At 42.0% G+C, this 27,894-nt stretch overlaps 1 protein-coding gene and 1 long non-coding RNA gene across 2 annotated transcripts; one reads left to right on the top strand and one right to left on the bottom strand.

Moving 5' to 3' along the window:
• Positions 1–639: 639 nt before the first annotated feature.
• LOC114012633 (uncharacterized) lies at positions 640–10,708 on the bottom strand. Its single transcript, XR_008746297.1, has 3 exons — positions 10,542–10,708; positions 1,494–1,636; positions 640–831 (listed from the first exon to the last, which is right to left on the bottom strand). It is a non-coding gene; the product is annotated as an uncharacterized LOC114012633 (long non-coding RNA).
• On the top strand, positions 9,881–25,530 carry SSR1 (signal sequence receptor subunit 1). Its single transcript, XM_055798801.1, has 8 exons — positions 9,881–10,063; positions 12,020–12,138; positions 13,884–13,971; positions 14,144–14,406; positions 15,230–15,306; positions 16,980–17,058; positions 18,057–18,150; positions 20,369–25,530. Exons 1-8 carry the CDS (start codon positions 9,988–9,990, stop codon positions 20,434–20,436), a joined length of 864 nt encoding a protein of 287 aa, XP_055654776.1. The 5' UTR covers positions 9,881–9,987; the 3' UTR covers positions 20,437–25,530.
• Positions 25,531–27,894: the final 2,364 nt, after the last annotated feature.

The raw sequence follows: 27,894 nt of genomic DNA, 5'->3' as shown, positions 1-27,894 counted from the left end.
CAGAAGAGAGAACCAAAAGCTGCAGCAACAGAGAGTGAAAGAACAAGAACAAAACCGCATCCTGCAGCTTGAAACTGCCAGATGGAAAAAGAGGTAAGAGTCAGAGAATCACAGACAGCTAAGGTATAACTCAGACTGATAAAACAGTGTAAGCATCCTAAGTATTTATAACAGATAGAGTTCCTAGTTGCCATGTGCAGCAGTTCCTCTTCCCTTCTTGGGATGAATTTCCACTGACTCAAGCTGGGAGTTCTGACCAAGAAGATACTATAAGAACTTTAAAGGTAAGACAGCACTTCTTCTCTTAAGTCCTTCACTGGACTTGAGTCCAAGTGTGGAATTCCGTCTTACACAGGCATTTATGCAATCATCTCACTTCAAGCAGTGATCAAACACTTTGCAATTTATTATTTGAAGTAAATGAGGGAATAAAAAGGTGTGATAATGGCCTTTTTTAACTTCTTCAAGGGGAAAAGGCATGAAAGGATCAGATTGTAAATGATGCAAAGTCTGACATCTCTTTCTTCAATTTTGCAGAACTTCTAGATACAGTTTTGTTTGTATCTTCCCTGTGCTGGGGAGGTTCAAGACTGGACGCAGTATTCCAGATGCACTCTAACACTGATTAGAGAGGTAACAGTCACTTACCTTGATTTGCTTGCTGTGCTCCTCTTGATATAGCCCAGGATGCTCTTGGCCTTTCAGACTGCTGGCTCATGGAAGCTTAGCATCCACAAGGACCTCCCAGGCCCTTCTCAGCAGAAGCTTCTGTCAGTCCACAGCCTGTTCTGTTGACTGGTGCTCTTCCTTTCCTGCTGCGGGATTCTGTGTCTGTTGAATTTCATAAAGTTCCCATTTGCTCATTCCTGCAGCTTGCCTAGGTCCCTCTGGGTACCAGCCCTGCGCTCAAGCAGATGCACTAGCTGTGCACTGCAGCCCCACACCACCATATGACACCATCTGCAAACCTTGCAAACACTTTTGCCCCCTTCAGATCACTGAGAAAAATATTACAATGGACAGGTCCTGTGACAGACCTCTGCAGTATTCACCTTCTTACTGGCATCCAGGTAGGATATGAGGCTCCTGAGAGCCAGCAGATTTCTGCTGAGCTGACAATGACTGTTGGCTAGATGGCAGAGGTTAGCCACATCTGATTTATAAACGCCCACACCCTCACTCATTCCCCATTAAAGAGTTCAGGGACCTGGAGGCAGGGGTCACTTTCGATGCAGAAGCCTGTAGGGCTGTGATCTACTTTTGTGGCCCAGCTGCAGTCTTCAGCAAAGAATTGGAGATTTACTAGGAACTATGTGGGAAGCCTGGGACCAAGGTCCCATGGTACTCAGCTCAGGGTTCAAGAAATCCCAGGCTAATGGTGAGGGAGCGTGGAGTGGGAATGGGGCTGATCCACAAGCAAAGATGGGCCAGAAGCTGAGGGTGACCCCAGCACAGGCAGTGTCCCACCAACCAAGGCACAGAACCACCAGTACCTGGGTGAGATGGTGACAGCAACAGGTTGTGTCATGAGTCCCAGTGACTCTGAAAGATCTCAGCTTCTGAAAAGTCAGCATCTCCTCCAGCTGATGATCCTTCTATCATTGTTTCATAATGTTTGATAACACTCCTGGTGCATCTGGCAAAGGTTACATATGTTATTTTACCACTTGTTAGATCACTTACTGATTTGCTATGATAAAGTTTTATATAAATTGCGTGAAAAATAGAGCCACAATAAAATAAAAAACAGAATGAAATGCAGCATGTTTGCATTTAGTTGCAAAACTGAGTAAGTAATAAAGTGATTCTTATAGGTATAAGAACGGTGTTTTTTTCCCTTGTGGAAAGAGCTTTGCTCCTTCCCTGAGCAGGGAAAGAAAAGAGTGTTCAGACCCAGAACATACTGTTCAGATTTGAATGTGCCAATAGCAGTACATAAAGCCATCCAACAAAGAAAAGGGATCTGCTTTGTTCGTTTCCCATAGTATAAAGTGCAATGTCTAGGATTTAACTGAATCTTCAGTTTCCCTTTTATTCTTTCTTAACATTGACAACTCTACCATAGTCATAGGTGGCCTTCTTATTTATTGATTACTCCATACGTAATTATATGTGCATGTTCTCTTACTGGTTATAATTTATTTCCCTATTCTACAGACTTTAGGCTTAAAATACAATTTTTCTTTCACCATATATGACAAATAACACTGGCCTGCTCTTAGATTCTCTTCCCTTACTAACATTACTAAACACATCTTAGCAGAGGCTCAGAAGGCCTCAAACGCACACACTATGTTAGGTTTCAGAATACATTCTGTATTTTAACACTCAAAAACCAAATCTATGGAATACATACAATCTTAATTACCTACCAGTAGCTTTTGTGCTCAGGCTCTTAAGACAACTGGAACGTTCCAGTTTCTACTATTAATTCTCTTTGCCATTTGTCATAACTGGTCTTGGCCAAGACACCGCAGTTACTCTTCAATTAACTCCAAGGAAAGACAGTGATGAACCCTGTGCTAAATTTTCGTTCTCTGTCTGTTCAAACACTGTTAATTTTTCCCTACTGTTACACTCACTAGGGCGCAGATCATCCTTCTACCACTGAACACAACAGGAAGAGTGAAAGTATTATTGAACTGCAAGAAAAAGTGAAGAACTTTACCCTTGAAAAGAAAACCTTGGAGAAAAAGGTAGATCTTTCCTGAATCCTTGAGGAATGTACATGTGGGTCTGTCCAGCTGATTAAGGTTCTCTATGTCCTGGTTGCAGCTGGGACGGAGTTAATTTTCTTCTTAGTAGCTGGTGCAGTGCTGTTTTGGATTTGGTGTGAGAAAAATGTCGATAACATGCTGATGGGTTTAGCTGTTGCTGGGTGATGTTTATACTAATTCAATTCAAGGAGTTCTCAGTTTCTCAGGCCTTGCCAGCGAGAGGGCTGGAGGGGCACAAGAAATGGGGAGGGGACACAGCCAGGACAGCTGACCCGAACTAGCCAGAGGTATCCCATACCATGGGACATCATGCTTAGTATATAAACTGGGGGGAACTGGCCAAGGCCTGTGGATCACTGCTCAGGGACTGGTTGGGCATTGGTTAGCAAGTGGTGAGTAATTGTATTGTATATCACTTGTTTTATTTCCTCCCTTCCTTTGGATTTCATTCCTCTTCCCTTCTCCCTCCTTTCCATTATAATTTTTATTATTGTTGGTTTTATTTTATTTCAATTATTGAATTGTTCTTATCTCAGCCCCAAAGTTTTACATTCCTTCCCAGATCTCCTCCCCATCCCTCTGGCAGGGCGTGTGTGCATCTGTTTTAGTGAGTGGCTACATGGGACTTAGATACAGGCTGGTATTAATCTATGACACTATAGTACAGGAACACAGAAGTCTTAGTAATCCTTTTTGCTGGACTGAATATGAAAGCTATTTGATTCAGTGTTTTCATCACATTTCTCATGTGCCTCCTGGTAAAGGAAGTTTACTCTTCAAATTATTGCTTATTATTTCCAGTAACCACATAGTTATGCCCAGCATTACACATACTATCATATTAATTTACTATCATATTCATTTACTATCATATTCATTTTCTATCATTATAATGCCTGTTGAGATTTAATTATCAGATTTCTAGGCCACTTGGGAATAACTCAGAAAAATGTATCCCTTCACCTGTGATACTAGGTGTTACATCCTTCTATTACTCACTCCTAAAACAAACCCGAAGGTTTCCATTGTAGCATTAGCCCAAACCAGTCAAATTATTTATGTACAGTAGTCTATGTGCAGTGTCCAGTGTCACAGAGTGTACACCAATCCTGTAGAAGACACTTCCACCCAAAGAGGGAACAGAGAGTAATTATGTGAACTGAACCTACAGCTCCTTTACTCTGCAGGCTTTACCTTCTCCAGGCAAGCCCCGGAGCTGATGTTCCTTATGTCCCACACAGGGAAAGAGTGCCTAATAAAAAGGTTTCGCTGTTTTGTAACTTATTCTACAGGCTTCTCTCTCAGGCCAATGAGATAAAATTATAAAATTTAATGGAGAAAAGCCCAAGGTAGTTGAAGATAACTGAATATACAGACTGAAGGGCATGATACAAAGATCTGAACAGCTGGTTACATTTGATAGGTGTGATTCTATAGCTAAAAGAATGTTTTAAGATACATACTAGAAAGAGGCTCCACACAGAATGCACAAAGCACTATTTCCAGCTCAGGGTTTATCACTGACAGTCTGTCCTTAAACATTGCTACTGCAACTGACAATTTTTATAAGACAGTCATGGTAGATATAAATTACAGTTGAGTCCCAAATGTTATTGCCATGAATGTTTAGTTACAGAAGTACATGAAAAATGTAGCAATCACAAGACAATAAATTAATTAAATGAAAACTTTCCAAGATCAAGTTATTGAAGAGAGGTCATCATTATTCACAATGATAAAAATTAGAGGTTGGAGGCTGGTTGGATGTAGTGAGCACTGCTAACATAAATATTACTGTGCACTCTGCCCCTTTCTCTCTTGCTTCTCATTTGTCTGTGTTCATATAGAGTTTATATAATGGAGTGTGGAAGCTGACGAGGGCCCTGCAGTCCATTAATGTCTTAAGAATAAATATGCAAGACGAGATGCAGGCCTCCTCAGCTTGCTAGCTGAGTACTTGCTACTAGCTCCTGGCTAGACAGCTACTCCAGGGACGTGTGAATACACATAGTCAGTAAAACGTATGTATGTTGCCATATACCTTGTTATATAAACGCAGAAGCATAAGGTTGCGACGAAGTGCTGTTACAGGACACCTGAACACCGCTAGCAGCGCTTAGGATCTCATTAGCCTGCTACCTTCTCTAGCACAGAGATGTCCTCTTTCCCTCTTCCTCACCCACTTCAAAGGCTTATGCCTCATCAACATCACACCCCTATTTTTATAGAGACCTGCTGGAGAAGACAAACTATATTGACATGACAGAGTTCAGAAATGGGCTTGTCTTCTTTGCAGCAACCAGACATCCCTGCTCTCTTTCAGGACTGTAATGTGGTACAATCAAGTACAAAACCAGGTAAAGTGTGCATCAAGGGACTTGGAACACTAGGCAAACAAAATACCAGTAGACATTGGTGCCATTTTACTTCTGATACCAGAAAAACACACGGGATCGGTTGCTGAACTGTGGGGAGGCAGTTTGCAGCCTTTCACCTCAGAGCTTGCCACTAGCAAACAACATCCATGTCTGTGTAAGCCCCGAGCCCCTCCAGAACAAACTGTCAGCAGCTGTGAGGCGTGCCAGTTAGCTATCCAGAACTACACCATCGGATTCATTGCCACTCTTGAACTCTTCCACACTATGACTCCAAATTATGGGAAAGGGAATGCTGGTACCTTAAGCCACTGTGCCACCTAGGCTCTAATACAAGCAAACTCTCACACCTACCAATTTGTTTGATTTGCATTTCCAGCTAGATTTCAACCAATATATAAGGATTAGTAGATAAATAATTACATGGACACGATGAATCTTCTAGTACCACCAAAACCACAAATTCACTTTGACTCTCAGGCTAAATTTTCTTGCAGAATTTAAAAATGTTGCACATGCTATTTATTCTTTATACACAGTAATTTAACAGCTAAACTGTTTAACTCCAAACATTTGATCTTTCATTTAAAGAAGATAAGGTAGACAGGTTCTCTCTTCTAGTGTCTGACAACTAACAGACTTAGATGCAATTGGGGAACTCTTCAGAAATTAGGACTCTTAACTTTGTAGTTCCCCGTTTATACAGTGCAGCACCCTTTCTTTGGTGAGAAAGACTAGATTTACGAGTTCCACATCCACAATGACATAGATCACCAAACAGCCAGGCTATCACTGAATTAGTAGCACTAATTAATTTGCACTGTGGAATAAAAATAGCTTTTTTATCTTTTGGTGTCAACAGCTTTGTTTCTCCTCTTCATGCAGACCTAAGATAAAAAACCTGGTGGCCAAAAATAATCTGCATGCTTTAAGCTGTATACATTGCAAAACCAATCACTCCAACCTTCAACCAAAGTGTTACAAAGAGTCTTAAGGTGGGCAGCCTTGAACTGGGCCAAAGGGAGCTCCGAAGCTTCTTTCCTGTTGCCATTACAGGGAGCATATGGAACTCATAAATCTGATTAAGCAATCATGTCTAGCATTGACAAATTTATCTAGATTATTAGATTTTTCAGTTGATTTTTTCCATTTCTCAGAGAAGCATCGAAGTATTTAGTCAAGCTCATGGAACACAATTTCTCCATGTATTTGTATCAGGTTGCTCTCCGGAGAGGTACCACCACCCACCCCACCCACCCTGTTTTTTTCAGATAAAAGTAACGAATCTGTGCGCCTTTGAGACAATTTTGCTGCAATAGGGTAACTAAAATTCCTTCCTTGTGAAGAAAAAAACTTGGGAATGCACTGGAAAAGAACCCCCAACAATTAACGCAAAAATCTAGCAGACCTCATCCTGTGAACGCTGGTTTGTGCCCTGTACCACCACCCAGTCGGAAGCAGCCGACAGGGCTCCCAGGGCTGAGGCTTGCGATATGACTTTCCGCTTGCATCAGTTTCAAGTTCAACCCCCAGAGTTATAATCAGTGGTGCGAGAGAGTAACGACAGCTTGATAGGTCCAAGTGGGAGACTCTCATTGGAATCATTTAATAACTGCCACATATAGTAACTGTGATTATGAAAAGTACTATAGAAATTCATAGGAAAAAAAATAATCTCAGAATTCCATATCCATAGAATTATTTCTTCAAACTTCCAAAAGCAATGATGAGAGAATCCTTGATCCAATTCTCTTGGTAGTGTTCTCTCTTCTGATTTCAGCAGGCACGACAAAATATAGAAGAGTATGAAATCAACAACTATTAGAAGAAAATTTTACAGCTTTTGACACTTCCTAAAAAGCACAAAAATTGGTCTTATCTGTGAGCCCGTGAAAAGTCCCAGCAAAAACAATGAGCTACTTTTTCAGCCTGCACTGGATTGGGGGGGTTACTCTCAAAACTATTGCATTGACCTGAACCTGAAGAGAATCAGGAAGTAGTGCAGTTCTCGGCGTATGGTGGCACTGCAAGGTATGGACAGCTATAGCAAACAAAGTCCAGAGAAAAACAGAGGAAAAAACCAAAACAAAACCAAACAAAAAAGCACCCAGCATTTTCCTAGTATGTAAAATTCCAGGAAAAATCAGGGAGCAAGTGAAAATGGCTTCCTGATTTCATAATCAAAATTTCTTTCTACATTACAAATGAGATCACTGTCCTAGTGAGATTTCAGCTAGCTTTTTCCTGAGACATCCAAGTACGCCATCCAAAACTGAGAAACAGGAAGCACAAAACAGGTTAGGACTCCCTGTATGACACTGCTCCTAAAAGCACTTTGGTGAATCCATCTCTCCTAGAAGCCACTGAACAAATGCTGAAGAGTCAGTCTGGTAGATTCTTAAACACTTTGCCATGCCAAAAGCAAGTATCAATGCAGAAGTATGTCTCTCTATATGTACACAGATATTTATTTGCCTTTTGCTGATATCTCAGAAAAAGAAACACACAATTGGGAAAATCATTTAAGTTCAACATGGAAACTGGAAACATGAGTATAGTCCACAGGCTTTAAGAATACTCATCCTTTTTGTAATATGTTACAAAACTGAAGGCATTTTTCCTAATAACAGTTTTACATGTAATTTCTAATTGAAAAGCTTTTTAAATGCAACAATACAATGCTTGCACATAACTGTGACCACACACAGAATTTCTGTGGGCAATGGGAACTCTTAGTGAATGCCAGTCCTCTCAGAATTAGCATCTGATGTAAGAGATGCTAGATCTAATAGTTACAATTAGATATTGTAACTATTATCAATGTATATTGCCAATGCTAATTTTGTTATGTCTGTGAATACACACACAGAGCAGTCTGCAAAAAAAAATCCCTGCAGTTTGTTATTCATAGTTTTTCCTTTCAGATTATAAATTGTTTAATATGGGTAGAGTATTCAGCACAGAAGAACCACAGCCTAACAAGTGTTCAGACACAGCTGTAATATTGCAGTCAGGCTGGGCTCAGCAAGTGTTTTGCTCGCAAGGTATCTCGATTATTTTCAGACACACCTTTAATTAACACCTTTCTGTGCACCCACCACATGCAAAGTCAGTAAGAGCACCACACTAGTTAATTGATTAGTGACATCAGCATCAGTTAGCTCAGGTGGAAAAGCAGCATATGTACGTAGTCACTGCTTAGAAGACGCAGAATGTTTCAGATCCTACATTGCTAAAGAGGAAACCTCCTATAGCAAGCTAGTATTCTTTTTCATCCCCAGGAAAAAAAATATTTGGCTGCTTTTCCAAAAAAAAACCCCAACCAATCAACCAACCACACACACACACACACACCCCAACTACAACAAAACCATGACTAGTTTAAGTCAAACATGGTTGGCCAAAGATCATTACATTAAACAAATGTAAAGACCTTTAGAGAAAAAGTAGTATCATACCATTGGATGGATATTATCTGACTGGAAATACTTTTATCAGTAGTAATGCATGTTCTTCTTCATAATCACACTTCATCTTCAGTCAATACTTTACAGCAGTTCAGTAACATTTTCAGCATGTTAGAAATACGATTAAGATAAGGCTTAGCTAGAAAGGCAACTTTTGATAATATTTTTTGGTGTCATTTGTAGGTTCAAAATCAAATGAGTGAAAACAATGTGGAAAATGAAAGACAAAAGACTCATTGCTGTCACAGCAAGCTGCATATGCTCAAACGTCAAATTAAAGTTCGTGCAAAATATAGAATGTGACCTAACACTTCCCATATTTCACTGTGCCCTGTACGCAAGTCACTGAATTAACTGTTGGAGAAAAGGGAAAGCTTGGGGGCTGGTTTTGGCTTTGGTATTTTCACTGAATGTTTTGCATGTGGGATTTGGGAAGACTGTCCGTATTAATACGCTTTACACTTCACTTAACAGAAGATCCACCGGGATAAAGAAAATTTATCACTTTCACATACATTGCCTATCATGCTTTGGGAAACCTTTTTTCAATTAAACGATCAAACACGTGGCTCAAAACCAGTTATGGTAAAGCAACGCAGAATTGTGAGATTTTGCTAGCACCTGGATTGGTAATACACCTTACCCTTGCCCCTTGCAGAGGCGGATGTTAGTATGTACGTTCAGCCTACTCTTTAAAAGATTCCATCGGATTTTAGCCCTCCCCTCACACGTCAGCGAAGACAAATCACGAGTGGCACTCGCTGCGTTACACGCAGGCTGAGCCGAGGGCACAGCCCCTCACGCTGCCCAGTGCCCACGGCACCTGGCCCTGCCGCCCCTGCCCCGTCCGGGTGCCGTGGCCCCACCGCCCCATGCAGCGCTCTCCAGGCGGCGACCGAAGCCTCGTACGGCCGGCGTGAGGCGTGAGGCGCTCCTACTCCTGCGGCGGGAGCCCCCTGCCCGGCCGCCTCGGCACTGAGGGGCGCCCCGGCCCTTCCCCGGCCGCCTCGCGGCGCTGCCAGCCTTTCCCGGGCCCTTCCGCAGCCGCCCGGGCGCTGAGGGGCACCGCCAGCCCCTCCCCGGCCGCCTCCCGCCCAGCGAGCCCGCGCCGCCGCCCGCCGCGCACATGCGCGCTGAGCGCCCAGGGCCGCGCCGCCCGCCAGCCCCCACTGAAGCGGGGAGCGAAGGGCAGCCCCGACCTGGAAACGGAAGGGGCGGGGGAGCCGCGTGTCGGGGCCACGTGACCGGCCGCCTGCTGCCCGCGGAGCCACGTCCGCTGCGGCGCGGGGGCGGGGCGGGGCGGGGGGCGCGGCCGGGGCGGGAGCGGGAGCGGCCCCGGATGGAGGCCGCCGCCATTTAGACGGCCCGCAGCGGCAGGCGCCGGGCCGCCGGGGGTGTTGGGGAGTTGCTGCCGCCGGCGCAGCCGCCATGAGGCGCTTGTCGCATCTGCTGGTGCTCGCCCTGCTCGTCTTCCCCGCCGTACTGCTGCTCGGCGGCGGCCCAGGTGAGGGGAGGCCGGCGGCCGTCGCTGCGAGGCGGCGGGGGGGTGGCCGCCGAAGGGCAGCATGCGGCGGGCTCAAGGCGAGCTGGGGGTGGTGGGTAGGGGGACGCCCCCCACCGGGCCGGGGGCACCGGCGCCGCCCCCGCCACCCTCCCGCGGAGCGGGCAGCGCGCGCTGCTCATTCATCGCTGCCGCGCGGGCCTCCCGCGCACGTGGGCCGGTGCGGGGCGGGGTGCTGGGCTCGGGCCGAGCCCCCCGGTGCGGCCTTCCCGGCGGAGCGCGGCGCGGTTTGCCGTGTGGGGCTGGGCGCTGCTGCCGCCGGGCGACCGGCGTGGGCGCGGCGGTCCCGCTCGGTCCCGGCCGGGGCGGCTGCGGGGCCCCGGCAGACCCCTCTGCCCGCCTGGTTACCCCCGCCTCCCCCGGCCCGGTGCCGTTCGGGCACCTCTCACCCGTTCGCACCGCGGCGTTACCTGATCGCTACCTGAAGCTGCGGGGCCTGGCGGAGGGGCGGGTGTCCCCCCCGGGGGCGGCTGTCCCCGTCCCCCTCCCGCGGGCTGCGGCGCGCGCTCCTTCCCGCACGGCCAGCGCTGCGCTCCCCTGCTGCCACATCATCAGCCCTCCTGACATCTTTTGGGAAGGCCGGGAGTTAGAGCTCCAAGGCAGTGTGCTAGCGCAGTTGCTTGGGAAGAGTGCCCGAAACTTATCTGTACCCTGTTCGGATACGAAATTTTTAAATTAGAAAAAAAAAAAAATCTATTTGTGGGCTACAAGTTTAAAACTCCAGCACATAAAATCACTGTAGTTAACTCTTCCGTTAAATGTTGCACGTGGTTGAGTAAGCCTTTTGAGTGTCCCTTCTAAAGACACTGAAGAGGAGGGGTTGTATTTGTTTTTTCCACTTCTGACAATCCTGAAATCCTTGGATATACTTGCCCTAGTCAGGGATTCTTATTCCCCCGGGAAAATTTTTAAATACTGATTTTAAACGTGTACTCATAGCAATAGATCTTTTTCAGGCTTCTGTAAATCAATCGTCCATTCATTTCTACGCTTTGAGTTTTGGAAAACATTGGGTTTATTAGAAGAAAGATCTGTGGGTTTGTGTATATGTCTTAAAAGTTCTCTGTCTAGCCTGCATGTGCTCTGAACTGCAGCCAGAACTTTGTCCTGTATTAATACAAATAATATTTTGAATATTAGTGTTTGAATGTATGAAACTGGGCTCTGTAAAAGCAAAGAGGTGATGAGCTATCCGATTGCACTCGGAGTCTTGCTCTGGAGCCATGTTGTAGATGGGTGTTCTTTTCTGAATGCTGTTGTTCTGTTGAACGTGCGGATACAGTAGTAGATGATAATGAGGAGTTCATATTAAAAAATACTTTTTTATGTGTTTGAAAACTTGAATGGAAATAAGCACAAAAGTAGTAACTTTATAACTGCCTGTGGAAGTGTAGGGGGTTCTGATACCGTTAGATGAAAAGGACATAGTAATAATTTATTAAACTTCTTAGTTTTAGAAGGAACAGTACTTACTAAATCAATTTCCTGGCAGTAGCAATGTCTTTTTGTTTTCCCTTTTGTAATGACAAAACAAAATGAAAACATTTTCATATGATATGTTAAAAAATGAAACAATGGCTTTTAGGGCAAGTTGGTTGCCTTCTCTGATTTTAAGTGTTGCTGTGTGAATGCTGAACTTTTTGTCATTGAGCTGTAAATTTTTTGGTTTTGAACTTACTGGCATGTAAATGAGTAGTTCAGAAAGTTCTTAAAGAAGGAAAGAGGCTGAAAGATCAACACAGTCATTTGTGAGGTTTTTGTAACTGAGGCTTCACTGTATTTGACAGATTTATAAGAAACTCTTTAACAATAGTTTGACAGTTGTACTACAGTGTCACTTTTCTGTTGATTTACTAGACATTCAAAAGGCTTTCTTGTATTTGCATTTTGTTTTGGTAGATTCAGGTTTATTAGTTGCAGCTCAAGATGCTACAGAAGATGAGGAAGCTGTGGAAGATACGGTAGTTGAAGATGAAGATGATGAAGCTGAAGTTGAAGAGGATGAGCCAACAGACTTGGTAATTGTACATGAATGTTACTTCATAAGTATTAATTAGACCAGAAGTGCTTGAAGCTAGATAGTTTAGATCTATTTAAATGTGAGTTTAATAACATTGCTATTTCCAAATAGCTGTTACCAAGTCTCCAATTAAACCTGCAGTTTCAGAAGGATTTATCTTTTCTCCCTGCATTACCAGCTGAAAAAACACATGGAGTTTTCTGACTACCAAACCCACGGTTCACAAAGAATAGCAAGCGAGAGAGTGAGATTCTCACAGGGGGCCCTGGTAGTTCTCTTCCAGCTTAAGCTGCATCTCGGTAAATTCAGAAAGACATTGGGGTGTAGGGCTACTTCATGTTGGCTTCTCTGATGCTGATTGTCAAGGGGCAACAGAATCTTAGTTCTTAGTTAAGCTCAGGATTAATTCTGAAAACCTTGTTTTGCAGCCTGGTTTGACTTGCTACGTTCCTAATCTCTGACACTTGTTGCAGGGTATGCCTGTTATACCGGTGGTCATATTGCTGTTCAGAGTCACTTGCTTCAGCTTGACAGAGTGAAAGACTGTATGTAGCTATGTGATCTGCTTGTAGCAGTAGAGCATTAGGCTTGCTAGACACTTCGTGTACTTTAATTGGTACTAAAATTTCTCAAATTTCTGGTGTAAAGTTAAGAAAGTTTGGGACGTTATTAGGAGAAGACATGCATAATAAAAATGAAGACTTGTATGGTAATCTGTTCTTTGAGTCTGTTAGATTTTTATGGATGATGTTAAGTTTGTGAACTTGTGGTTGACCAGCTTTGCTAACTGGAAGATACGCTAGGTATTCAGTGCTGACAGAATATTAATAAATAACCTTTTCAATGTAATTTGCTTTTCATAGATAGTCTATGACTTGGGTGGAAAACATTACACTTAGGCAGTTTCTTGTAACTGTCACTGAAATAGAAGATAGCTTTGCATAGTGCCTTTGATTTCTGGTGCTCAGCCCTGGCTCATGGCTTACCTAGATTATGGTACATGTAAGACTCATCCAGTAGGCTGTCCGCTGCTTCAGCTGGTTTAAGCAGAGAGATAAAATGATCCGTGTAGCTCGCAAGCAGTTTGTTCAGGCAGTTCAAGATGGGGTCAGCCTTATTTTTATTTGGTAGGGGGAGGTGGCAGTCCCATGATCCCTGTGTGGAAAATAAGTCCTTAATGCTGGCATTTGCCAAATTAAAAAGTGAATCATCATAAAGATGGACTTGAACATGTGAATCCACAAACTAACTTACTTCCAGCAGTGTAGCCATTTCCAGGCATACATACTTAACTAATTAAAACTAAGTAGTAAGCTTCTATAAAAACTCCTTCTGTAGTGAAAGTAACTCATTTGCCCTACAGTTGCGTGTATTTTGGAAAGGCTTGTTTTCTAAGTAGAAATAGCTTTGATGTAAACCCTTAACACTTAAATTCTATTCTTTTCCTTCCACCCCCAAACAGAGACCTTACTGTTGCATTCTGATTATAAACCTTTCCATACAGCTAAATGCAGTGCAGAATTGTCACTGTGTCAAATACTACAAGTAGAAGGATAAATGCTGAAAATGATGCTAAACAAATCTAGAAGGAGAACAGACTGTGCTAATCCTGCAGGATTTGCAGGAATTGATACTAGTGCTTGCCATTGTTGCGTGCTTTGATGTATGGGATTCTCATGAAACAAGTGTGGTCTTTGCTTCACTGTTCATTATAGGATTTTTCAAAAAAGTCTCTTGTCTTAGACAGAAGAAAAAGAGGAAGAAGACTTGTCAGGAGAACCTAAAGCCTCACCTAGTGCTGATACAACCATCTTATTTGTGAAAGGTGAAGGTAAGAGACCTGTGCTGATCTGTCATCTTCTTTACTGTTGCTTAGACTGTATCAATGTGTGTGTAAAACAGCAAAGCTTTAAAAACCCGAATCTGTTCTAGACACTGTCTGATTAGAAACGGTCTAGGTATGGTGTATCAAGTTTCTAATGATTGAATATTTTTTGTTTTAGACTTTCCAGCAAACAACATCGTAAAATTTTTGGTAGGCTTCACCAATAAGGGTACAGAGGATTTCATTGTTGAGTCTCTCGATGCTTCTTTCCGGTATCCTCAAGACTACCAGTTTTATATCCAGAACTTCACAGCTCTCCCTCTGAATACAGTAGTTCCACCACAGAGACAAGCCACGTTTGAGTACTCTTTCATTCCTGCTGAGCCCATGGGTGGTCGTCCTTTTGGACTAGTTATCAATCTCAACTACAGAGATGTAAATGTAAGCCTGATGCTGTAATTCATTTGAATCTTTCTAGTTGATTTAGAAATGTTAGGCAGGAACTGCCTAGTGAAGTTACTGACTCTTTGGAAAGCGAACGCCTTTGTGGTTTTTAAGCAGATCAGTCGGTACATAAGCACAGTAAGCACCTATCTACATGTTGCACCATAGCCCCCCATGTACACTACTTTGTATATGTTAGCCTTAAAGTTATGTCAGCAGCGAAGGCTAGAATTAGCCTTCTATATAGAATAGAAATAGAAGGCTTAGAACTGTGTGGTAGTGGGCTTTGCTCATTTCAAAAACAAAACCCTAAAGCCTTCTTTTAGGGTAACCTAAATTTCACTGTGCTTTTCAGATTGGGTTTTGCTGACAAACTTAATCAACCTAAATCCCATCTGCAGACTTGACGTTGAGCAAATAAATGTCCAGCGGTTGCAATCTTGGGGAAGGCTATCTAAAAGTATAAACAGGGATTAAAATGGGGGATTCTCTTCTCTTTTAGTGCAGCCCACAGTTCAACAAGCTTCTGTACCGTTGTTTTGATTGTTCTAATAAGAACCCTTCATATGTAATATCTCATGTTATAGGAAATAACATACTGAATGCTAGATGTGAGTTTCTTGGTGATTTCAAGATTGTTCTCTATACTTGCACCAAAAAGTTTGCGCTTCTATGTATTGAGTCAAACTTGGGTTACTTACAAACTTAAGTCTGGTGCAGTTGTTAATTTCTAGAGTTTTTTCCAAGAACATGAGCATGTAACAAATGTATCTCTTGCCAAGAAATTATTTTAAAATGTCATGTGGAAACTTTGTTACAGGGCAATGTGTTTCAAGATGCTGTCTTCAATCAAACTGTTACAATTATTGAAAAAGAAGATGGGCTGGATGGAGAAACGTAAGGCAGCTGGAATGCCAGTTCAGTTGGTATACTGGTAAAACAGGTTACTGGCAGTGCCAGCAAGAATAGTTCTTGTATTGTCATTTTATTGGATGTTAGGTCTACTGTGTTCTGCTGATGGTGTAGCAGGCATTTGGCATGTACGATGTCAATAGTCTGAAAACACAAACTTTTTCCCAAAATTAAGATCTCTATTAATATTACGGAACTTAAGGATTGGTACTGTGTCGGTGAGCAGTTTACACATCTGCTTTGGCCTACAGGGCTTAAGACCTGATGTTATACAGCTGCACAGCGATTCAAAGCTGTTAAGCTTTTGTTATGCTACTGTGCTTTTTCCTAAGAGTTAAAGGGCAGAGGATCCATAATATTGGGCTGTGGGTCCTGCTGTGAAGACTGGAATAACTTTCTTCTGGAGCACTCTGGTATAATCCAGGTTCACGTAAACTGAAAGATGCTTTTGGAGTGTGAGATAGATGAACTTGCACTCATTCTTTGTTGCACGAACCTATCTCTGTGGCAGGTATCTTTCAAGAGTGTTTTTTCTGTTGTAAAGACTAAGTACATCTGACATGCCTTATGTTTTGCAAGCATATGCTGTGCTGATAATGCTTTTAAATATTCTAACACTGGAGTAGAATTTTAAGAAAACCTGTGAGTTAAAAAAAATAATCTTCAGAAATACTTGTAGACAATGCTGAATATTTTAAAACTCTTGCAACATGTAGAAATTGCCTGCTGAGTAAGCTTGTAAAAAAGGTCAGCCTGAAGAAATAGGTATTGCATTAATTTGTATTTCTCAAATAGAATAGCATAAATGAAAGACGATTTGGTCACATGTAAATGTGTGACACTCTGGTAAATGAGCTCTCAAAAGAACTCAAATTATTAGAACCAGTTTGAGTTCATGTCCTGTGACTAGATAATTGCCCTAAAACAGGGATGTTCAATTAAGTCTCCTCTGTAGTTTAACTCCATAATTTCATTTATCATAAATCTGAGTTAAGATGTTCAACTTTGAATAGATTCTTTACTTGTAAACTCTTGTCTGCTCCCCAAATTAATTTTAGATATAATTTGTTTACCTCTTGCTAAGTATCAACAGGTATTTTTGGTAGAATTCTTCAAAGCAAACCAAAACGCAGAGTTTTAAAAAATGGTTGTTTGCATAGGTAGAATTCTAACTGGAACACAGAGCAAGATAAGCGAGGCCTTTCAAAGCTCTGTTGCCAATCAACTTGTATCCTAGCAGTACTTGCTTTGCCAGTAGTGTACTAAAAGTATAAGAGATTTTTAAGGGTTTTGTAAGTGGCTAAAGCTGTCAAACATAAATATTACCTGTGACCCAATGTCTTGAAACATAATACTGCAGAAGAGTCTTGCAGTTACTAAATTTCAGTAATTATTTATGACTGTTTCCCATTTTGAGTTTTAAAATGTTCTGTTCAGAATTAATCTCAGGATTACAATTTCTGAAATGGAAGAGTCTGCATAATTACTTAGTATCTGTTAGCACTTCTGTTTCATATTCTTCCCTCCCCCAGAAGTTCCTGCGAAAGATCCAGGTCGGCATGAGGCCAAAGCTAGGCTTAGTTTCTATGCCGTGTTGTAAACTTTATCTTAAACACTTAAGATTTTTAGTTAATGGTTTCTTAAACTGTTTTTTAAAGGATCTTCATGTACATGTTCCTCGCTGGACTTGGTCTACTTGTCATTGTTGGCCTACATCAGTTACTAGAATCTAGGAAGGTGGGTAGTATGTTTTCTTATGTACTTGTTCGTTCAAGACCTTGCTGATGTGAAAAGAAAGCAATTCAGTAATTGCTTCTGGCATGTGATGGTACAGGTAGGACTTTAGAAGATTTACTTTTAGAATGAAGACCTTGGAGATTACTGGGAAGATTAGAGGTTTTTTAAAGAAAGTTCATAATTGGAGACATTTAGATTGCTTATCTAATGCTCTTTGGCACAAAGTGGTTGAACTGGAAGCTTTGATACCTTCCAGTCACTGGATGTGTGCAGCTACTGACTCAATACTTACTAGGTAGACTTTCCCCATGGTCTCTGTTTCTATCTGTTAGTTTAATCTAGGTCAAACTTGGGGGGAAACAGCTGTCTAGTCCTTCCTTTAGTTTTTACCGATACTTGGCCATAATGTTGATTAGAGCCTTCTGGATTCCATTTATAATGCTATAACAGCTAAGGGTTTGCCTGTGTAAGTGGTCTGGCAACTAAAAGCCGTTGAAAGCTTGAGTCTCATCTGCATATAATGCATAGGTTATGTCTTTGTGCAGTCTGGCTCGCAATACTTTCGAAGTAGCTATCCTTGGGAGGGAGTATGGAATGATTATTGTGCTTTGAAATCTGTTTTGCAAGGTAACGTACAAGAACATTGTGCTAATCTAAGAAGGTATAATGAAACCGGTCATCGAAGTTTGATTAATCATCAGCCATTTTTCATAACATACATAATGAACTTGCCCAGTCATGCATGAAGTCTTGATACCTTTGTGTGGAGTTAGTGTTGTGAGGCATGGGAAGTGGCAATGCCAAGCTTAGGTGAATACATTGCTAATGGTAAAGATAGTTAAAGCTAAGCTACAAAGACAGCTTCGTCCCTCAACAGGCCTTAAATTTGTCTCTTTGTGAAATAATCACAGTTCATTAAATATAGCATTATTAGTTAATTCTGATACTTGTGCTATCAAAACTTTGGAAAGAAAAACCTTTTTTTCTTGAATTTTCAGAGGAAAAGACCAGTACAGAAAGTAGAGATGGGAACGTCAAATCAGAATGATGTTGATATGAGCTGGATTCCCCAAGAAACTTTAAATCAAATAAGTAAGTAGTCTGCCTTTCACAAACTAAAGTGTAACTTAGTTAATCAGTTAGTTGTAACTGAATAAGTAGCTGATAACAATTTGTCAGAACAGCATACATCTCTTCTAGGGAACAAAAAACTGTTTAAGGCACTGTGCTTATTGATAAGATGACTACATGAGCAGCCTATTCTGTATAGTACAGACTTGACTGCTTTATGTGATAATGACAATCAGTGGCAATTTGTTCTGTAGATTCTCTTTCAACAGTGTGAAATCTCTATCCAAAACTTGGGTCACGAAGGAGGTTTAAGTAGGAGAATGTCTATTGTCTCAAAGTTCCTGTAAATTGTTTGGAAGTTGGCCTATAGATCAAAGTTTTAAAGAAGCGTTGGAAGTGTGTGTTAACTAAAGCCACGTTAAGTCTTGGTATTAAATTCCTTCACAAGTCCAGAATGACTGAAGTTCTACTTGGTATTTGAAATGCCAACAGTAAGGCAAATATCTGATTTCTTCAGACCATTTGTGTGTTTGTGGATTTTTCTAACTTCTTTTGCTGTTTCTTCCATTTTGCTTTCCTGTGGCTTCAGTGCAGAGTAGAAGAGGTGAGGCAAATGCTGATCTAAAGAGTGGAAGTGCTTAATGTGTTGTCCATGTGATAATTAGGCATGGGTAGAAGTACAGCTTCCTGCATGCTGTGATTGGTGCTGTAGCATGAGCAGTGAAAGATTACAGCACAGATGCATGCAACCACCCAAACCCATTTTTATACATATAAACTTATGCTTTCATATATTACAAATGTGTGCATTATTTCTGGTTATATTGTAGTAACGTAGCTTCAGTAGAATATGGCTGAAATACTGCCGTCTCCTCTAACAGTTCCCTTTGTCTAAAATGCAGATGTGTATCTTGTCTTCCTTGCTGCCTTGGTGTAGTGTCAAGCTGATGGTACACCAGGGAGGTGGAGGACTAATCGTGACTAATGGCTGAGTGTATCTTGTTTCAGTGAGAAATGACCCTCAGCCTTGGATATAATAGTTTAACAGTTAGGTTTTATCTTCCTTATCCCAGGTGAACTCCTATCACCAGTAGCATTGGCTGGTGTGAGGTGAGATAGCCTTACTTAAAACAAAGGGCATCCTAGACAAGAGATGTGCTTTGAAAAGCCTTTGCAGGAGCTACCTTTACTTGAAAAAGACTCCTGATTTGACAAAATGTGCATATTCTGAGCTTTATTCGGTGTAGGATGGCTAGAGGCCTTAGCTCTGATAGGAAGTTGTGCTAGCAGTTGAGGACTTTACTTTTCTGGATTCTTCACCCTTTTAGCTGTACTTTCACTACATGGGTATAAGGACTAGTGTTTTACTTCCAAAAATGTAAGCTTTCTCATACAGTGTCCATTCCAAAGAATGATAGTATAAAATCTAGACACAAAGTTTGAGAAACCTCTATCTAGCAAGAAAGGCTGAAACTATAAATGCTAATTTTTTTCCAAAGAGCAAGTTGTCTTTAAATGGGTTCAAATCCTGTCAATATTTGGGTCCTGCCCCCCATCCCTTTCTTAAGCTAAATAGGTATTCATATCTTAATATCAGAAGTCTAGGAAAAACTGTTTAAGTTGTTCTTAATTATGGTTTTCTTTAGCTCCAGGTTAGTTTTAATTAAAACTCTATACTAGGATCTTTTGACATGTGTGGCCTTCAAGATCCTCAGAGGTTCTTGACTATTTTATTGTTGAAAGATACTTCATACTATACTGATTGGCTTGTAATGGTGTGATGGCTGCTCCTTGTGCTTGTACCTACTCTGTAAACAATGAAATTACTGGAGATGGTTCTGTTTAAGAAAATACGCATTTTTAAGTCAACAGATAACACAAATTACTTCAGCAATTCATACAAGCTATTGTAGTTTCTTTACAATACTGCAGGGATTGAAATTCTACCTATTTAAGGACCGTCATTCTAAAGGACAATTGTAAGCCTGTCATTAAGTCCAAGATGTAGGATGATGTTACAGAGTAGGAACATTTGGGGATTTTTATTACCTTCTGTTTATGATGCTAGTTGTTCAAAGCCTTAATAGTTTGTTTGAACTGGCTTTTATGGTGCTGCATTGCACTGGAAGGGCAGTTTGGCTTGTGTTTGGGTAGGAGGAAAATACACGGGGATACAACTAATCTGAAGTATCTGTAGCAATTGGTGTAACTATTTTATTTTTTTCTTTTTTAAATCTAGATAAAGCTTCACCGAGGAGGTTGCCCTACAAGAGGGCACAGAAGAGATCAGTGGGCTCTGATGAGTAAATGTTAACTAGTACAACAGTTGAACCTTTACTAATCCTGCCTGTTTGGGTTTTTTTTTGGATTGGAGTAGTGCAGAGAATCCATATCACCATAAGGAAAATACTGCTAAACATTTGGACTGAACAGAATAACTGAGTGGTGTTAATATTACAGAGAATGCACTTCTCTTTTTTTTTGTTAATTGTTGGGGGCCTGGGGGGGAGGTAGCCATTAAGATTTGTGCCTGCGTGTGTAAGCAGTTGGTTTTAACAGAACCATGTTACCTGAAATGTGCCTTTAGAGTTCTTTGTAATGCTGGCTTGTCATCTGTATGCTGTCTTTGAAGGAATTTTCTCCTCCCCTAATCTGAATGTCTAGTGGCTTAATCTGTCTTGATTGTGTCATGTCTGTATCAGAATCTGTATGCATTTCTCATTTTTAGTAAGTAACTTTCTTCTCTACAGTCTGCACACACTGAAATTTGTGTGTGTGGTCCTATTTCAGTGGCAAGGCACTGATCATCTAGATTTCTGCATTGTTTGCATTCTAAAGGCACAATTGGGTATAGCTGCTCGTAGTGGTAGATACTTTGCTGCTGTTTTGATCTGGGCATGCAGTGACCTAAAAACCTGAACTTATCTGCATAGATGTTAGGAATACTCTTACACAGCAGCAGAACTTGTGAAGCATGGAATTTGTGTGCTGAACTGGTATTACTACATAAATTTTTTTATACCCAACTTGTTAAATTGTTAGTTATTGAGTTGTGCCAGCAGCTTAAGTATTCTGATTATAGTGGTAGCTCTGCAGTGTTTACTCCAGAAATTATTGAATAAGCCAGGAAAAATGTCTCAGTAAGTTCTTGGTTCTCTCACAAAAACTAGAATGTCATATATATCAAAACATGGACTTTTCTTAAAGCTTTACATGAGGCAAGGACTTTGCATTTACTGTACAAACTTGAAACTGAATTTGAAAACCTGTTGGTTTGACATAATCTTTTTAAATGGCAAAATACTTAATTCACCCTTTGCAGTTTGTAAATCTCAAACTTCTTCCCACTGGTCAGTATGTTGGTCTGAGGTTTTGGAGGTTTTTTTTTTAATTGCTTCTGCTTTCCTACTAGTAACACAGATGCATATCCATTATTAACTACATGTTAGTTCAGTGCTAAAGCAGAAGAGCTATATGCAATCGAAATGGGATTTCTTTCACGGCAGGCACAGCTTACATGGCTACCAGGTACTGAGGTATTGATCCACATCTGTTGCATTTAGGAATTTAACAGTAAAAAGAGCAGATGATGGAGAGTGTCAGTTTGCTGCCATTCAGGCACGTGGACAAGGCTTGAATTAATTGTTTGCATCTCAGCTGCATCTCAGCCTGTGTCTGAAGGTTTGCTGGAAGCTTGTTGAGCTCAGGAAGAGGCACTGATTTTTGAGACCTCAGCTTTCTTCTTTTTCCTCCCCTTCCTGATCTCCACGTGTGAAAGTGCTCTTTTAGGTCTGCACTTGCTCTGCAGGGACTGAGCTGCTGAGTTGGTGAATGCTGAGCAATACTTGCAAATTATATCACAGTGTGTTTGAAGCATCTAAACTCTGAAATGACATGTACTGTTACTATACACTTTGTCAGAATGAACTGTGAAGATGTTCTTGACTCATCTTGCTGTGGAAAATATAAGAATAGGAAAAACAGCCTCAAAGATTCTTCGGTCAACTTCCTGACAATATAGCTGGCCCAGACAGAGTATTTTGAATAGTTGAGTGCTGAATAGTTGTCCAGATCACTTGGCAAACAGCTGAATGCTATCGTCATAGGAGGTATCTCCACTCAGTTGTGAGGAGCAACTTTGCCTTTAATGATGTAATCTGGCTGGTTTGAGTTTATGGGCTTCCATTCAAACTTGTATTGATTCAACAATGTGTCTAAGTGCTTTGTATACTAAAGCCCTATAGCTATCACAGCACTTGGTGTACTGAACTACTAAGTTCCCTCTCTTGGATTATGTCTGTAACCTGAAATCAAAGAGATTTTGGTTTTTATCTGTTGTGCTAATAGTTAAACTGTGTACTCTAAATTCTTCCTGAGATAGGAAGGTATTCTTTTGAGGGGGTGATGGTGAGAGCTGCTCTAGATGCAGTAGTGCTCCAGGAAAAAAGACAAAGGATCAGAACAGAGGATACTAATTCGTAATATCCTGGTTTTATTTGTTCAGATAAATAGTTTAGCCCTCCTAATTGTGTTTTAGAGCAAGTTAGACCTTTAGAAATCTTAGGCTGACAGGACTTAGAGAAGCTGAAGGACTGAGGCACTGTACAAATAAGAAATGCCCAGCTGTCCAACTGACTCATCAGTGACCTGGAGGAAGGGGCAGAAGCGCCCTCAGCAAGTCGCTGACGATACAGAGCCGGGAGGAGCGGCTGATCCACCCGAAGGCTGCGCTGCCATTCAGCGAGGCCTGGGCAGGCTGGAGAGCTGGCGGAGAGGGACCTCATGGCGTTCAGCAAAGGCCCGTGCAGGGTCCTGCCCTGGGGAGGGACAGCCCCGCGCACCAGCACGGGCTGGGGCTGAGGGCTGGGAGGCAGCTCTGCGGGGAAGGACCTGGCAGTGCTGGTGGGCAGCCAGTTGCCCGTGGGCCAGCAGTGTGCCCTGGTGGCCAAGAAGGCCCACGGGACCCTGGGGTGCGTGAGGAGGAGCGTGGCCAGCAGGTCGAGGGAGGTGATCCTGCTCGGCCCTGCTGAGGCCGCACCTGGAGTGCTGGGTCCAGTGCTGGGCTCCCCAGTTCAGGGGAGACTGGGAACTGCTGCAGAGGGGCCAGCGGAGGGCCATGGCGATGGTGAGGGGGCTGGAGCACCTCCCTGGTGAGGAAAGGCTGGGAGAGCTGGGCCTGTTCAGCCTGGAGAAGAGAAGCCTGAGAGGGGACCTTATCAAGGTCTGCAAATACCTCAAGGGCGAGTGCCCAGAGGCCGGGGCCGGGCTCCTTTCAGTGGTGCCCAGCCACAGGGCAAGGGGCAACGGGCACAAGCGGCAACACAGGGAGCTCCGTCTGAACGGGAGGGAAAACTTCTGCACCTCGAGGGTGCCGGAGCCCTGGGACAGGCTGCCCAGAGAGCCTGTGGGGTCTCCTGCTCTGGGGACATTCCAGACCCGCCTGGATGTGACTGTGCAGCCCTAGGAGACCCTGCTTCAGCAGGGGTTGGGTAGATGCTCTCCAGAGGTCCCTTCCAACCCCGACTGTTCTGTGGTTCTGTGAGATAAGTATTTGAAGGTTTCAGCATCCTTCTGCGCTCGGCGGTTAACATCCAAATGCTTATGTTCTAAGCATGAAAGAAGAAACAGTTTAGCACCTGGCATAGGAATTAGCAATAGGAAAGTGCAGTTGTACCAAGACTGTCTTTCTGATCTTAAAACTTGGCACTCATGTCGATGGTTCTCATAGTAACTTTCTCACCCAGAAGCAGTTTGTAAGAACAGTGCCCAGCAGTCCGCTATCGTGCATGATAAATGAAGTAACAGTTTTGAATTCCTTGTTTCTTGTTAAGTTTGCTGCAGTTGAAATTTAGCAATAACGTTCTCATGTATAGTGGTAATTGAACTTTGGCATCTCTTACGTTAGTCTGGTGAATAAGCCAGTCTACTACAATTGGATTTCTTCAAATGGGAGAACATAGTTGTTGCTTTATCCTGTTTATCAACAACTTTTATTTTGGTACTTGAAACTTCTGCTCAATTTTTAAGCACATTCAGATAGCTTAGTGTGGCAGATATGTTACTGGATATCGTTATTATCAGCTGAGTAGGATATAGTTTCATGAACTTTAAGATGGAAAAGTAGCAATTCTGCCTGTCTCTGTGCCACCCCTTTCCACGTGGCAGCACAAGCGTTTGTACACTAGTATCCTTACCAGCCTGGTTTTCAGCAAGCTTACTGCACTGCTGCACAGCTGCTTGTGTGAGGTTAGGAGAAGAGGAGCAAGGATTGTGACCAAAGATGCAGACTGGGGTTTCTTCCTTACTAGTAGGAAATGATGAAATGGTTTTAGACCACAAGTAAACTATGGCCTTAGTGTGAAGGACCACTATTTCTTTCTCACAGCTCCTTAACTAATTCAAACTGAAGACTTAACAAGTCTATACTTGGGTTAAGAAAAAACTTGCTTTAGAGTTCATGTCTACAGTGGTAGCAAAGCATCAGTTTAGTGACATTTGAACTGCATTTGATACTTGTAGCCCTCTGTATGCTGTTATTTGTGACAACAGTTAATTTTTTCCTGATACCGTTTAACCTCAGAAAGAGTGTCTACTGTCAGACAAATACAAATAAGTATCATCTTTAAAACAAATAAATTGTATGCTGTGGAGGTGAGTGGAGCAGACTAAGTGATAGCAGCATTTCTGCTTGTTTCAAAACAGTTACACTGAACATTGTTCTTACCTTGAAACAGATATGACCAAAAGCATCATTCACTGTTTATTCCTGGAATGCATGGTGCTAAACAAAATGTTGCAATTGAAAGCTCTCTGATTTCAGGGAAGCAGCAGGAAAGTGAAATAATAGTGTAGACTGGTTGTCCTGTTTTTCAGTGTGCCTGATGTACGGAGCAGCAGTTAAGAGGCAGTTCTCCAAAGGAAGGACAGTACCTACCTCATAGGAGTGACACAAGGGCTGTTTCAGGAGTGTTTTAAAGTTACTTGAGACTTGCACAATACACTTCCATGGAGATAGTAGGACACAGCACTAGGTGTAACTTGATGGTAATGACATAGATTCATGTTATACCAGTTTAATCCCCTCACTGAAGAGAATTTAGCAGCTTTTATGCTAAGACTTTTCTTAAATACACAGAGGAATTGCAATTAACTTACAAAAGAAGAGCAAAGCCAGAAAGTTTCTTCAGTTTCTGCAAGAGTTTATACGGGGCTAAGTAACATTCTTACGTTTTTCCATTTATCTCTAAATTTTCCCAGGGATTTTTTTTTTAATCAAGTGATAGAAATGATTGTTTGTATAGGTACAATCAACAGTCAGTTTAAGAATGACTGCTTGTTTTGGATGATTAAGTTCAGATGATGTACTGCAATTGAAATGTTAAATTAAAGTTTACTTTCTTACCTGCTGACTTTCATTCATAAGTGAGATCAGATCTCTTAAGTGGCTGCAGTTTTTTTGTTTTAAAGTAAACTTGATTATTTTTTTCTTAGCATTGTGTAGTTTTTTTAAATAAAGCATGAGTATGGCACCAAAAGGCCTGCGTGGTATGGTGGTGCTCTTTTCTTTGATAAGCAACTTGTAGTAGCAAATATGCAAAGAATGAAAACATGCTTTCTTAAAAAGCTGCTTTCCTACAAGTGTATCTGACATGGGAATAATAGCGAGGAAGTATTGTGTGATATTTTGGACAACAGACTAATATTAAAGATTAGAACCCTTTATAAGAATAAGGGAGGCCTGGGAAAGTGTTCAGTAAACTCTTGAATCCTGATCTGTTAAAACTGAGCCATAGTCCCCTATGTTTCCAGAAAGAATAACTTATTGTTAAACTGTAGGCAGTGTGAAAGGGATCTCTTCAGATGCTTTAAAAGGCTGCTGAAGCACAAGGTTATAACAAGGCCAAATCTGTGTAGCTTTAAAGTGCATGCTGTTTTGTGCCCAAGCAAATGGTAGTACTCCAGGCAGTAATGAAGTAGTAGTTTGAGCAGGTGTATTGCATCCAAGACTTGCTGGGGAAAAAAGCTAACAAAAGCAGAACAAAGATGGCTTAAAAATAAAGGATGGTGAGACTCCTGTATTTGTGAACTACAGCTGTGGTAGTGTTAAAAGTGGGTATAATGTGTTAAGGTATATTTATTTTTTTTTTGTTCCCGGAGAACACAACTCTCAAATTTGAACTCTGCCTCATCTTTCCCTGAAAAGATCAAGGTAGATTTTTGAGACTTCATATTGGTCTCTCTAAGCCAGTCATTGCAGTCTTAATTTCAGTAGGCTGTCTTTCTAGCCTCTCATGTTAGTAGTCTTGATTATAGATTTATATTAACAAAGATGCAGTAAAGTGTCAACATGACAATATTCCAGTTCCTTAACTGGTGAGGCAAAACTGAGACTTAACGTGTCTTTCCTTACCACTTTTGGTCTGTTCAGCTCACATGGAAACCACAGTTTGTCCTGCCTTAATTGAGTTTACCCTCTACCACTTAAATTCACATAATGAAACCATAAATTAATAGCAAAGAATACTTGGAGTTAATGTCCGTAGCCATACAAATGCCTGAACAAGATGCGTTTTCAAGATGACCTCAGTGTATGTTCTAGTAAAACAGATACAGTCCTGTCCTACAGGGCCTGGATGGAGCTAGACAGTCAGTCTGGTTTTCGTTCAGATGAAGCTGTATTGGTGGAGCATGTGTGATTAAAGCATTTACCCTGAAGATAAAAGACAGTATTATGTTCACTAAATGGGAATCATTATAACCAGCAATACCAAAAGCTGTCAGCTGAGGGATCTCCCAAGCCGGTGGCAGCTGCTTCTCATAACAGACAAGCACAAGAGGGCTTGGGTCCTTTCTCAAAGAGCAGCATCTGAATGGATGGGCTGGAGCAACTGTTTCTGGCTTTTCTTAATCGTTCTTTGCTCTCATCCTGGTCACTGAAGTAAGTCTGAGCACGGCATTTTTCCATGTGTTTTGGAAAAGCATTGACAATGTGAAACAAACTGAGAAGCTGTAGATAACCAGTGCCTTGTGTTTGCTTCCAACAAAAGTCAGGACCGTAGGCACTGACAGGGTCAGCCTAAGGTATCGCAGCAGCAGGGGTAATAGCAGTGCTGCATATGCACTGCCTCTTTGTCGTGGTCCTAGGCTCCTCAGCAAGCGTTCCTGGAACTGGAGTTAGATTAAATCGGGCCTTTTAACTCTGTGTGTACCTTGACTGTGTCCAGACAAACAGGTCCACATTCTGTCTTCAGCTGGAGTATTTTTTCCATGAAAGCTGAACCAAAGAGCCCAGTCCATCCAGGACACTGAGGCATACTTCCTTGCACAAGCCTGGGTCCACACTACTACAGAAGTGAGCAGAGCACAGGACCTTACCCTGACAGCGTGCTTGATCCCAGCCTCAGCTGGCCAGTACACCAGGAGGTTTCCAAGAGAGACAGAACAGTTTTCTTTAGCAGGAGCCTACACAGAAAGGAGGAGTCTTAAAATACCCTGGTGCAAGTTTCCATTGGAAAGAAACAGCTAGAATTGAAATAGCATCTGATGACTTATCACATACAGCATGGCAAACACTGCCCCCAAAATAACAGGGTATAATTAGAAGCAAGTGTAAATACCCTCACAAACTTGATTATGAAGTGTGTTATGTTTTCCTTAGAGCCAGTATTTTAAGACTTGGTTAATGCTTGGTTGGTTGTAGTAGTGGTTCATTGATGGAGTGGAAGTATTTCTCACAGCTGGAAATGTCGTTTTGCCCAGCTAATC

The sequence above is a fragment of the Falco peregrinus genome, chromosome 3 (genome assembly GCF_023634155.1).
Source record: "Falco peregrinus isolate bFalPer1 chromosome 3, bFalPer1.pri, whole genome shotgun sequence".
Lineage (NCBI taxonomy): Eukaryota > Metazoa > Chordata > Aves > Falconiformes > Falconidae > Falco > Falco peregrinus.
This window is presented reverse-complemented; position numbering and strand designations above follow the sequence as displayed.

Coding starts and splice junctions, on each gene's coding strand:
- SSR1 (XM_055798801.1), top strand. CDS start 9,988: ATGAGGCGCTTGTCGCATCTGCTGGTGCTCGCCCTGCTCGTCTTCCCC. Junction 12,139..13,883: donor AGGATGAGCCAACAGACTTG/GTAATTGTACAT, acceptor CTCTTGTCTTAG/ACAGAAGAAAAAGAGGAAGA. Junction 14,407..15,229: donor TCAACTACAGAGATGTAAAT/GTAAGCCTGATG, acceptor ACTTTGTTACAG/GGCAATGTGTTTCAAGATGC.